Source organism: Nicotiana sylvestris, chromosome 6, assembly GCF_000393655.2.
Source record: "Nicotiana sylvestris chromosome 6, ASM39365v2, whole genome shotgun sequence".
In the NCBI taxonomy this organism is placed as follows: domain Eukaryota; kingdom Viridiplantae; phylum Streptophyta; class Magnoliopsida; order Solanales; family Solanaceae; genus Nicotiana; species Nicotiana sylvestris.
The window spans coordinates 99736154-99749582 of NC_091062.1; the positions used below are offsets into that span (position 1 = coordinate 99736154).

The 13429-nt window shown below is 39.3% G+C and overlaps 1 protein-coding gene across 1 annotated transcript; it reads left to right on the plus strand.

The window, feature by feature from the left end:
* The first annotated feature begins 284 nt into the window (after positions 1-284).
* LOC104228057 (serine/arginine-rich splicing factor SR45a-like) lies at positions 285-3668 on the plus strand. Its single transcript, XM_009780461.2, has 7 exons — positions 285-408; positions 1459-1481; positions 1558-1635; positions 1716-1827; positions 2001-2150; positions 2542-2605; positions 2686-3668. The coding sequence occupies exons 2-7, from the start codon at positions 1459-1461 to the stop codon at positions 3453-3455; spliced, it is 1197 nt and encodes a 398-aa protein (XP_009778763.1). The 5' UTR covers positions 285-408; the 3' UTR covers positions 3456-3668.
* Positions 3669-13429: the final 9761 nt, after the last annotated feature.

Below are 13429 nucleotides of genomic sequence, written 5' to 3' on the forward strand. Positions count from 1 at the left end.
AAGTTCCTTCCATCTCGAGTACGACTTCGGCCTAATTGTCTCTTAGTAATCTACCTTTGAGCAAGATTCTCTTGGTTAGATTTCGACCCATACAACTTACACCTCACACTAATTTATAAAAAAAGAAAAAATGGAAATTGAAATACAAAGGAATAAAAAAAGAAGCAAAAATGTCTCTTTATTCTTTTGCCCTTACTGGTTTGGCCAAGAGAACTGACACCAAGGATTGGGACGAATTAAATTCCAATTAAAAAAGATTTCGTGTCCGCTCCTCTAGAAACTTCTCCCACTCCACGTATATAAATATTCTCCCCACCTTCGCTGAGACTTCATTGATTTCGAGAGCCTTCGCGAAATGGAGAGAGAATAGAGCGACGAATTCCAATCCTACGCCATAATCTCTTCACGGTGAGTTTCCTTTCAGCTGCTTTTTTCTTCATCTCATTCTTCTCTTCTCCGACATGAATTAGCAAAAAACTGGATTAGATGATGAAATTGTATGCCATTTACGTATGTGTTTTTTGTGCTTTTCATTAGTGCTTGATTTAAATTAAACCATTTGACGTCATTATAATATGAAATTACCGGATTGGATGAGTTTTTTCCGTTGATTTTCCCCATAATTACTCTGCACAAGTCAAGAAAACAATCCGAACTATACTGATTGGTCTCTGTGGAAATTTGGTTTACTGCGCATTCGTCGTCTTTGAGCTATAATTGTGTGTGATGTTGTTGTTATAGGTTTTGATATATAGAAATTAATGAGTTTCAAGGTCTTCCTTTTGACATCTGTAACTGGTGGCGGTGGCAGTCCTTCTTCGCGGGTTCATTTGGACCACTGCAGAACATAAATATATATGTGAAAACCAATCAAAATTTCAACAAATGGTACGATAATTCATAATTTAAACTATAATTAGTTCAATGTTGTATTCCTTAAAGGCTGAACTCATCAAGTTTAAATGCTTGACCCACATCTATCTTTAACTAATTGTTGTTGTCTACTTGATTTGATCGACTCTAATAGTGCCATATAATCTGTTATGCCTTAATCTCTAAGGACTGCATTTTATACTTCTATAATATTTGGAATTATTGAGGTTAAATTGTATTAACGGAGGGTAATATAATATGATATTTAGGGATCCTCTAATTTGACTCAAAAGATAAATTAGTTACCAGTATTGGGATGAAATAGGCCGAGTAGAGCAGAATGGATTTAGAGAATTTATATAGCCTGCACCAATTGGTTTGGAATTAATTGACAAATAAGTTAAAGCAGTGTTGGTAAGCTGGTGCAAAATATTTGAGGCGTTTATTGTATTAGGCTTATTTTTCAGGGATATCGATTTGATTCATTTACACATGTCTGCTGGGCTTGTGTTGATGTGCTGTGATGCTCCTTCTCTCTTTTATATCATAGGCCTAATCCTAACACCTTCTTAATCTTAACTGCAGATGTCGTATTCCAGGAGGTCAAGGTATTGTTTGGTCTTAATGTGGGTTCTATATGGTCATTATTCCTTTTCATATTCGAATATTGCATCTGTATTGCAGGTATTCTCGCTCACCTTCATACAATCGATATAGTAGATCTGTCTCAAGGTCCAAATATCTTTCAAGGAGCCGGTCAAGGTACATGTCTGCAGTTCACTTCTTCATTATATATGCTGATGACTAGAGTTTTATGTTATTTAACTGTATTATAATGGCAGGAGCTGTGATTCAAGCGATGTTGAGAACCCAGGGAACAATTTGTATGTGACTGGTCTCTCAACCCGCGTTAAAGAGCGAGACGTCGAGAAGCATTTTTCTGCTGAGGGGAAGGTATATTTGTTGTTTCTGAAGGTTCCGTTCCTTTTTTCTCTGCAGTCAGTTAATGTAGGCCTTTTTGCATTCTATATAAAAGAAGACAACAGTGATATGTAGAACCTGCTCCTATGTGTATGCATATTGTTGGTATACCAAAGTCATCAAAGGCTTTTTTCTTGTGCGGTTAGGTTGAAGATGTTCATCTTGTTGTTGACCCATGGACCCAGGAATCTCGTGGGTTCGGTTTCGTGACAATGTCCAGTGTTGAGGAAGCTGATCGCTGCATCAAGTATTTGAACCGCTCGGTACTTGAAGGCAGAGTGATAACTGTGGAGAAGGTAGAATTTACTGAATACTTGCTAGTTTGTTGAATCTTACGTTTACGATTTCCCTTTGCTGGTATTAGTTCTTAGTTGTATCAATATCATAGATTGCTTCCTGTCAGTAATTTGAGTTGAAAGTTTGCTTGTTTCGCCTGAGTTTCTTTGGCAGCAGGGAAGCTGTGTGTAGCAGCTCTTCACCAAAGTCCCAAATAACAAATTGAAACACATCAAGCAAACAGACCGTTAAACCAGAGGGTTGTATAGCCTTCATTTTTCTTTTATTCACTTGCACCCTCATTGCTTATTATTCATTTTTCTCATTGGAGACTTATATTGCGACATTGTATCCCCATCAAACCACCTAGGTCTAGATATGTCATCTAAAAATTGTCTCTTATATATGCAGGCTAGGAGGAGAAGAGGTAGAACACCTACTCCAGGAAAATATTTGGGTCTCAGAACAGTCAGTGGTATGATATCCTTTCCTGAGCATTAATTCACTTGGTTTGTGAGTCTGTGATGTCTTCTAATTTCCACCTTGTGAATGTAGTTCGTCGCGAATCACGAAGTTATTCCCCTCGTTCAAGGAGTCGCTCTCCCCGTTACTCATCTGAGAGTTGCAGGAGCAGGAGCAGGAGCAGATCTTACTCTCCATATTACAGACGAGAGCGTGGATACTACTCTCCCTGTTACAGAGGATGCCAGAGATCCCATTCTCCATATTACAGTTGCCGCCACCGTCACTCATACTCACCTTATTCTCCTTACTATAGTCGTGGCAGATCTTATTCTCGATCTTCATCTCCATATAGCAGATCACCCGCGAGTCGGAGTGATCGTCCCTGTTCTCCAGATGACCGTTATTATAGAAGAAGCCGCTACCGTGACTGCTCTCCTGTCAACAGGCGGCGTAATCGTTCCTACTCTCCAAATGACGGTTACTACAGAAGAAGCCGCTACCGTGACTACTCTCCTGACAGCCGTGATCTTTCCTACTCCCTGGATGATCGTTATTACAGACAAAGCCGCTATCGTGGCTACTCCCCTGGCGACAGGTACTACTATCAAAGGAGCCGATATCGTTCCATTTCTCGGAGCATTTCACCTCGTTATCGAAGGGCCAGGAGAAGCTACTCACGCAGTGTATCACCTACGCGGTCAAAGAGGAACTATTCGAGAAGTGTTTCCAGGAGTAGTCAGTCTTGTAGCAGTTATTCTCCTAGTCCAAAGAGAGTCTCTAAGAGGAGTCGCAGTGTTGGTGCATCTTCTAGATTTGTTTCAAGGTCTGTTACACCTAGGTCTTCGTCTCCTTCATCATGAAGGACTACACTATTGGGAGGGTTTAGTCTGTCACTCTGTTGCGAAGGGCTTAAAGTTTTTATAAGGTTGGTCTTATTCAAGATAAATCTGCTTTCTATCTTATGCTCTGACTGGTAGAAATGGGGTTTAGTTGCACTGTCGTTTGTGTTTTACTATTGTACGTTTTCTGTGATCTGCTGAAGTAATATGGCAATTGATTTTGACTTTGAAAAAGCATGTGGCATATTGACATCTGTATCCTGCGAAGCATATTTCTCTCACTTCGGTCGTTGCCTTTTGCTAGCTTTTTTCTGTTGGTTGTGTATGACAGAGAATTTCAATATCGTCTCGAATTACTACACGCTTTGAGTTCATGTGAATTTATTTTCTTTTTGGTCCGTTTTATAAAGAATGATCTATTTTTAAATTTAGAAATAATTTAGTTTAAAATTACAATTTTATCCTTAATAAGAAGCTTTTATAATCACACAAATACTTTGGGTCCCTTTTTGGCTTGTTTAGAACTACAAATTTCAATTTTTTTTTTTTTTAAAACTTTGTTCGCATATATTAAAATGGAGGGAATACTTAATAATTAGTTATATATAGGTGTTGGCCATGATTATATGTAGTTCATGTGGGCGTTCTTTGTGGTAACGGATAGACTATGGAGAGTACGTTCTTGGAAGAATATACTAGGGTGATCTTATCCTTGACAAAACTCTTCTAGAACCCTAAAATTGGTGGTACATATTTTTGTTTTTTCCCACATAAGGGGTATTTGATCCCCCCCCCGTCCCCCCCCCCCCCGTTCGCTAAAAATGGAGGAAGCAACATTTGTTTTTATATGTACTGGGTAAACAAACGAGTAGGTAATCTATGTTTTTGGAATAGAAGTGGTGCTTGAACGAGCTAAATGCAGACTGACATTCCATCTGCTTTTGCTTTGCCAATAGATGGGAAGTCCAAGATAGAACGAGCATGCAGGTCGACAAGCCATTTGAATGCGACAGTGCTCTGCAAAAAGATGAGGAGTCTAATTCTACTTGTAATTAGACTATCTTCAATAAATTTTGAGAGGATTTCTAGGGCAATATTATTTCCCAAATTTAAGGGTAATATGGTTGGTGATGATTCATATAATTGAATCCCAAATTTTGAACGGAGGTGTTATTTTAGTAGTATATGTCACGTCCAGACAGTGGAAGCCAGAATGTTTGAATGATATCCTTATAGGAAGAGTCTTTTCGTTGAGCAAAAAGAAAGAAAAACGAAAGATAGTTGATGTCACACCTCCTTTTTGCGCGCTCGCCCCGAAGGGTTAAATGCGCGCGGGAGTTTTTCCAATTTAAGTGACAATAGTCGAAATGGGATTATTTATTTAATTCAGAGTTGCCACTTGGGAAAGGTTTGGCTTTTGGTGTCCCAAGTCACCGGTTTATCTTGAATCCCAAATCGAGGAAAATATTCGACTTTTCCAAATGAAGTCTGCGAACCAGAAATTCTAAGTAAGGAATTCTGTTGACCCGAGGGAAGGTGTTAGGCACCCTCGAATCCCGTGGTTCTAGCACGGTCGCTTAAATTGTTATAATGGCTAAATATCTGATTTAAATATATGTTATGACTTACGTGCTTTTATTAAGTTTAAACCGCTTTTATTATTATCATTTATTTTTATAGAATTGCAACGTCGTGAAAATGCATCTCGAACCACGTCACAATCAATGCACCCGTGGTCGTCGACACATTTTGACTCCGTTGAGATTTGGATTTGGGTCACATCAATGTGCACCCGTGTTTAAGAAGGTCAAATTATTAAGCCGCGCCTAAAGAGTCCGACGTATTATTATCTTTGGGGAATGCCGTAAAATTCGCTAAACGGCCTGTCCCGAATTCTAAGTATTTTTTATGGTTAATTATTGAGGGCCCCGCAATTCGCATTTTTTATTTGGCGAGGCTCATCTCATTTTTTGGAAGGATATCCTAAAGTGACTACATTTCTATTACGTTTGTCTCTAAAAAATAAAAAAAGGAAGATGCCAAACTTGTTTAAACAAGTACATACTGAATTTTTAATATGTCTGCCGAATCCGAATTTTGTTTGATTACCTGATTGATTGTTTATGAAGTGAGAGTTACCTCATACCTTGTCTTCATCGAGTGAATACGCTTGTTAATTTGCTAAGTGAGGTTGCAAGCAAACTAATAGCATATACTAAACTCATGTTGACGACCTCCAAGTTTGATTTTTAAAACTAGCCTATTTGGACTTGATAAATGAAATTGGCTGTTTATTAAGAAAACTACTACTTATTGAACTAAAAACGCCTGCTAGTTTTCCTCAAAAAGTCATCGCATTATTTCGAAACAGTGAATCTATACCGAAGCCCAATATCGAACCTATATCGGATCAAGTAATCTGACAAGAGAGTTGGCGTACATGGCCAAACTCTTAATGTGACCGCATGAGAGTTTGTTTGGGGTACATTTGTCCCGGACCAAATACAACAGATTTGGACAATTCAGTGGTCTAGACAAAATACATGCAGATGCTTGCCATGATTCTATGTTATACTGTCATAACTAAATCAAGACCCCCAATGATTATATACATTAAAACACACATGATCTAATAAACAATGCTATCTAATATTTCATCTCAAACAGAATGTATGTTAATTTATACAGAGCAATTGCTGTTGGAACGAACTTAAACAAATGCAGGCCGACTACCATTCAACCTATGGCCATGTTTTGAACATAGGTATTGTGAAGGAATCAACATTCATTTCTTTTATTTCTGCTTCAAAGCTTCAAGCTTTCAACAACAAGTAATTTCAGAAGTGTGTACCTGGAAGTGTTTACAGTTGAAGAAGAATAGAAGTCAGCAGAGTAACAATAGGAGCAACACCAAACAGCAGCAGTAACAGCAGGTAACAAACAAGGCAGTGGAAATAGAAACCCCAGATAGACCAAACTTCAGGAAATAAACCAATGCAAACTACAACCAGTGAGCTCAGTTTAAACTTGGAAGGATCAGAATCGATTGAACAAGTAGAAGAACAAATGAAATCCAGACAACAATGTGAAGAAAACAGTTCCTGATTTTTCTATATCCTTTCTCTCTTGTCTCTGTCTGTGTGTGTGTATATATCAAAATCTGTTTCCCCTAGGTTTTGTATGCCCCCCCTTTTCTGATGGAAGTCCTCCCCTTTTATAAGCCTTAACATCAGCCCTTTAACAAACTGTTAGACCAAAAGAACACCCCTCCCATGTGCTATCTTCTTTTCAGTTTCCACTTAGCTATTTAAGTATTAACCCCCCCATCACATTCCCTGGCAGACTCACTCTTTTAAATGAGGTTTAATACTTCTTAAACTAAAGCAGGGTAATGGGCAGCAGAATATATCTGACAGCATATGCTGTCAAACTATTTTTAAATCAAAAAGCCCTTTATGCAGGAACCAGGCTGTGCATAAATGCACCTGTGGTGCACAAATGCACATGTTGCGCACAGGTGCACATGCCCTCCAATTCAGAACTTAAACAAAACATTCCTTTTACATTTCTGATTCAAATTAACAACTATAAGTAAACAAACTCAGTTCCTAATTGATTCAAGCAAATGCTTAGCAGAAGTAAGTCGATTTGTTATTGTTCGGACAACTGAAACTAATTGACGACATATGTCGACTCGACTATACTAGTTATAACACATACAATCGTAACCAAAAATCAGACATTTAACAGTATCACACAAGGGGTTCAGATTGCAATGTTAATACAAAAAGGCCCTAGGAACTAAATGAACGAACCAATTCAAATTCATTTGATTGTACAGCTTACACATACACATTATCAGTGAACAGAAGAGGGACTTAATCAAACACGTAGGTTCAAATAAAGTGGACAGGACACAGTTGATAAAATTCAAAACACAAATTTTCACAAAACATGAACAGCCTTTTAAACAATCACATGGACTAAAACAAATAAAGAAAAGAAAGCAAAACTCACCTTAAACCCCGAAAAATCAAAAAACCCTAGCTTGGACTCGAACAGACCTTTCTTAAGGCTGAACGGACTTTAATCGAAGTGTTTCTCATATGAGAAACACTTCGATTAAGGTCCATTAGACCTTAATCTCTTGGTTTAAACGAGATACGGACCAGTGACGAGGAACCCTAAGGTTCCAAAAATTAGATCCGGGATTCATGCTTCCCTGGTCAGATTCGGACCAAACCAAGCATGGTTTGGTCACGAGGGGGTCTGGGGAGTGTCTGGTGTGAAGTTGAGGCCGACTGGTGTAAATCAGGTTCCGACTCGAATCTTCAAATGAAGATTCGAGAAGGTGGGAGGGGATTCGAAGTGTGTGATTGGTGGATTTGGGTTCAGGATGGTGAGGAGCATCTACGATGTTAAGGGTGGGGTCACCGGCGTCCATGCCGCCGGCTTTTCATGGTGAAAGTATGCAGGGGCGGCTAGGGTTTGAAGGGGAAGGGTCTGGTGAAGACGAAGGCTGGGGTATTGTATAGGGGGGCGGGGTATGGTTGTAGGTTTATATAGTTAGTGGATAGGTGGATCCTGGCCGTTGGATGAGACATGATGAAGGGCCAGGATCCTTCGACTAACAGGGAACGACGTCGTTTCAAGGGTAAAGGGTTGAGGTCGGTCCGGGTGAGACGGGTCGGGTCTGTTAGTGGGTTCGGGGTGAGAGATCTTGGCCGTTGATCTTTCAGAGATCAACGGCTCAGATCAGCCTGGATTAAAACGACGTCGTTTGGACGTTCTTGAAGTAGGCTGGTCACGGACCGGGCAAGCATGGGTTTTGGGCTGAGTTTGTTTGGGCCAATTTGTTTAAAATTGGACTGGCCCAAGTTCCTTTTATTATTATTTTATTTTCTTCTTTATTTTAAAAACAAAACCTAAGTGAATCAAATTTAAATTAAATAAACACTTAATACAATTATTTGCACACACATATTAAAATATTTAAAACAGGTAAAATCAAACAAAAACACAATCACGGACAAAGATGCCTATTTATGATTTTCTATTTAACGAACGGATCCCGGTTCAAATTACGCATGACACATACATTTTTTGTATTTTGCTTTAATAAAAATAAAATGGGCAAAAATTATAAATAATTAACAAAGTGCCATGTAAAATCCAAAAAATTGTACAATAGGACCATTTGTTATTATTTTTATTTCTTTTTGGAGTGATTGTCGCGTAAAACAAAAATCACGTGCTCACAACTGCCCCTCTTTGTTCGGAAACACAAAGAGTTTTCGTGCAAAGATAAAGTGAGCGGATATAAGCGATTTTTGCCTATGGACTACTCCATGTGAAGCATGTTTTGAAAGTTTTTGCCGAATCTTGCTTCAAAGATTTCCTACATATACCGGGCTAAACAGGAATCGGGTCAATGTAGTTCGGGAAGCTTCGGTAGCTGGGACTACCATGGGATTGCAATGCTTGCTGTTACTGCTGTTGCTGTTGTCACCTGCTTTAATGACCGCCTTATTACAACCAAAGAAAAATTGAAACTGAACTAAATACTTATATGCATATCAACTGCTAGTTACAAGATCCCTATCTATGATTCTTCTGCGACTTGATCATGGGTCTTAGCTGATTTCGCTTGGAGACTTCGATCCGAATCTTGATGCTTGCGAGTTGTAGGTGCTTGTTTAACCTTTGGGATACTCAGTGAGACGTGACTGGCAGAGTTCTGGACCTCAATCGAAACTTGGAATGATCCGCCTTCCATTTTCTCCGGCATCTCGGGACATCTTCTTTTTGTCCTTTTCTTTCTTTTTCGGATTCTGAGTTGAGACTCATCTCGCGGGTCATTTCGATCCGTGTGGCTCGAGGTTGGACCTGCGGGAGAAAACAAACAAACGAACGAAATTTTCTGCCCCAGTTTCACTAGGAAAATTTCGTTAATTATTTGCCATGAAGTTCATAAAATTGAGGAAGGAAGATAAAAATGCTTAGTTCAGGGTTGGAGCTCTAATACCGACTAGCTGGGGAGAAACTCAGCTTAGGGTTTTAAAACCCAAATGCTGATTGCAAGGAAAAGCTCAGTTTAGGGTTTAAAACCCTAATGCTGGTTGAATGGGAAAAGTTCAGTTTAGGGTTTAAAACCCTAATGCTGACTGAAAGGAAAATTCAGTTTAGGGTTTAAAACCCTAATGCTGACTGCATGGAAAAGCTCAGTTTAGGGTTTAAAACCCTAATGCTGGCTGAATGAAAAGGAAAAAATCAGTTTAGGGTTTAAAACCCTAATGCTGACTGCATTGAAAAGCTCAGTTTAGGGTTTAAAACCCTAATGCTGGCGGAATGGAAAAAAGTTCAGTTTAGGGTTTAAAACCCTAATGCTGACTGAAAGGAAAAATTCAGTTTAGGGTTTTAAAACCCTAATGCTGACTAAAGGGAAAATTCAGTTTAGGGTTTAAAACCCTAATGCTGACTGCATTGAAAAGCTCAGTTTAGGGTTTAAAACCCTAATGCTGGCGGAATGGAAAAAAGTTCAGTTTAGGGTTTAAAACCCTAATGCTGACTGAAAGGAAAATTCAGTTTAGGGTTTAAAACCCTAATGCTGACTGCATTGAAAAGCTCAGTTTAGGGTTTAAAACCCTAATGCTGGCGGAATGGAAAAAAGTTCAGTTTAGGGTTTAAAACCCTAATGCTGACTGAAAGGAAAATTCAGTTTAGGGTTTAAAACCCTAATGCTGACTGCATTGAAAAGCTCAGTTTAGGGTTTAAAACCCTAATGCTGGCGGAATGGAAAAAAGTTCAGTTTAGGGTTTAAAACCCTAATGCTGACTGAAAGGAAAATTCAGTTTAGGGTTTAAAACCCTAATGCTGACTGCATTGAAAAGCTCAGTTTAGGGTTTAAAACCCTAATGCTGGCGGAATGGAAAAAAGTTCAGTTTAGGGTTTAAAACCCTAATGCTGACTGAAAGGAAAATTCAGTTTAGGGTTTAAAACCCTAATGCTGACTGCATTGAAAAGCTCAGTTTAGGGTTTAAAACCCTAATGCTGGCGGAATGGAAAAAAGTTCAGTTTAGGGTTTAAAACCCTAATGCTGATTGCATGGAAAAGCTCAGTTTAGGGTTTAAAACCCTAATGCTGGCTGAATGGAAAAAAGTTCAGTTTAGGGTTTAAAACCCTAATGCTGACTAAAGAAAAAATTCAGTTTAGGGTTTAAAACCCTAATGCTGATTGCATGGAAAAGCTCAGTTTAGGGTTTAAAACCCTAATGCTGGCTGAATGAAAAAAGTTCAGTTTAGGGTTTAAAACCCTAATGCTGACTAAAAGAAAAATTCAGTTTAGGGTTTAAAACCCTAATGCTGATTGCATGGAAAAGCTCAGTTTAGGGTTTAAAACCCTAATGCTGGCTGAAAGGAAAAAGTTCAGTTTAGGGTTTAAAACCCTAATGCTGACTAAAAGGAAAAGTTCAGTTTAGGGTTTAAAACCCTAATGCTGACTGAAAGAAAAAGTTCAGTTTAGGGTTTAAAACCCTAATGCTGACTGCATTGAAAAGCTCAGTTTAGGGTTTAAAACCCTAATGCTGGCGGAATGAAAAAAAGTTCAGTTTAGGGTTTAAAACCCTAATGCTGACTGAAAGGAAAATTCAGTTTAGGGTTTAAAACCCTAATGCTGACTGCATTGAAAAGCTCAGTTTAGGGTTTAAAACCCTAATGCTGGCGGAATGGAAAAAAGTTCAGTTTAGGGTTTAAAACCCTAATGCTGACTAAAAGGAAAAATTCAGTTTAGGGTTTAAAACCCTAATGCTGGCGGAATGGAAAAAAGTTCAGTTTAGGGTTTAAAACCCTAATGCTGACTGAAAGGAAAATTCAGTTTAGGGTTTAAAACCCTAATGCTGACTGCATTGAAAAGCTCAGTTTAGGGTTTAAAACCCTAATGCTGGCGGAATGGAAAAAAGTTCAGTTTAGGGTTTAAAACCCTAATGCTGACTGAAAGGAAAATTCAGTTTAGGGTTTAAAACCCTAATGCTGACTGCATTGAAAAGCTCAGTTTAGGGTTTAAAACCCTAATGCTGGCTGAATGGAAAAAAGTTCAGTTTAGGGTTTAAAACCCTAATGCTGACTAAAGGAAAAATTCAGTTTAGGGTTTAAAACCCTAATGCTGATTGCATGGAAAAGCTCAGTTTAGGGTTTAAAACCCTAATGCTGACTAAAGGAAAAATTCAGTTTAGGGTTTAAAACCCTAATGCTGATTGCATGGAAAAGCTCAGTTTAGGGTTTAAAACCCTAATGCTGGCTGAATGAAAAAAGTTCAGTTTAGGGTTTAAAACCCTAATGCTGACTAGCTGGGGACAAAATTCGAGAACAACAACTGACCTCTTTTTTTGAATTTTCTTGTTTTAGTAAAATACAAAAGGGAGTTTCGTGGAAACTTACCTTTCGAGTGAATTCCTTATTGCCAAAATATTTCTTGTACCCATGTACCTTCTTCTTTGGGCGACGCGCGCTTCTTGCACGATTGTCTTGGATTAAACCTGTTTCAACTCTTCAGACAAAGAACAATTGTTAGTTCGGAAATGACGGTCGGTTTGGTGACCTAGATCGTTCCCGGTTGCTTTATTGCGTCTTCATTTCTGTTGCGAAGTCCCGCTATTGATTTGATTCATATATCGGAACCTTTTAGACTGCTCAGGCTTGTATTTCCAGATTTTGTGATGATTTGCCTCGTAAGGCTCTTTTTCTTTCTCTCTTTTTTGTGTCCCGTTTTGCTTGGAGGTTCTCAACGGGGATTTTATTGGAGGTATTCTGTGGGGATTTGTACAAAAGGAAGCTCTGTGGGGGAATATTTACAAAGTGGATTCTTTGTACGGATTTTTGTACAATGGGGCATGCTGGGTAATTGTTTCGAAGCGGGCTTTCCACGATTTGATGGGGTAAGCTTGTTGAGGAATTTTTACAAAGGGACTCGCTGGGGAAATTCCAACGGGGATTTTTCCTTTTTTTTTTATATTGGGGAGACTCTGTGGGGGATTGTACAAGGAGAGACTCTGTGGGGATTCGTCCGAAGGCGGACTTGCTGGGGGAAATTTCTCTTTTTCCTCTTTACTTTGAACGCCATCAAACATCATGATTTATCAAGTTTGGACAGACGTACCAACGAAACGGGGTGTTTTCCTTCATGAGACGGAATTCCGTGAAAACAAACCTGCCACCTGCCCTTTCCGGTGTATCCTGAACTTGGGGTTAAAAGATAAAAAGGGATTCGAAGAGAAACAAAGAAAGGAGAAAACAAATTTCAAGAAGGGAATGTCTCTTTCGGGACGAGAAAGACTTATCTGAGGAAGATAACGCTGGCTTTAAATGACGTGACATGCTCTTTGGACTGGACGCCTGACCTTCCATGAACTTGCGTTTCCCTGAACCAGAACGGATCTGTGATTCCAAACCGGTGTAACTTTGCTGAGACCTCTTTGGGGTGGAGTCATTTTTTCCGGCCAACAACGCCCTTTGCAGGTTTTCGCTGGCTGACCTCTCTCATTTCTCTTCCTGTCATCGCTTGATAGCACTCTTTGTGAGTTTTTACTAAACAAGCTCTCTCATTTTTGTTTCTCTACTCCCGTCGCCTCGTGGTACCCGAAGGTTTTCATCGACGAGACTCTCTCATTTTATCTCTCTCAATTCAGGGTGTGCCGGTCTCCATTTGTGACGCTTATTGGTTCCCCACTATCTTTGGTAATTGATTTGAAGGCTTGTGCTTGGTAAAGAGAGGTAGATGATACTAACTTCTCAACTGCTCGACGTGCCCCGGTTTCAATTTCAGGGCGAATGGGATTTTATTGTTGGTGTGACTGAACCTCAGGGAGAGGCTGCCTACATATCCTTTCGGAATCAAGTCAAACGTAGTTCAGGCCTCAATCAATGTTTTTTTTTTATATATATAAGCGGCCCAAAGGCTTGTAGAGAGAATTGGGCAGTGTTTGGGGAGTAGTGGGGAAT

Coding starts and splice junctions, on each gene's coding strand:
- LOC104228057 (XM_009780461.2), top strand. CDS start 1,459: ATGTCGTATTCCAGGAGGTCAAG. Junction 1,828..2,000: donor ATTTTTCTGCTGAGGGGAAG/GTATATTTGTTG, acceptor TTGTGCGGTTAG/GTTGAAGATGTTCATCTTGT. Junction 2,151..2,541: donor GAGTGATAACTGTGGAGAAG/GTAGAATTTACT, acceptor TTATATATGCAG/GCTAGGAGGAGAAGAGGTAG.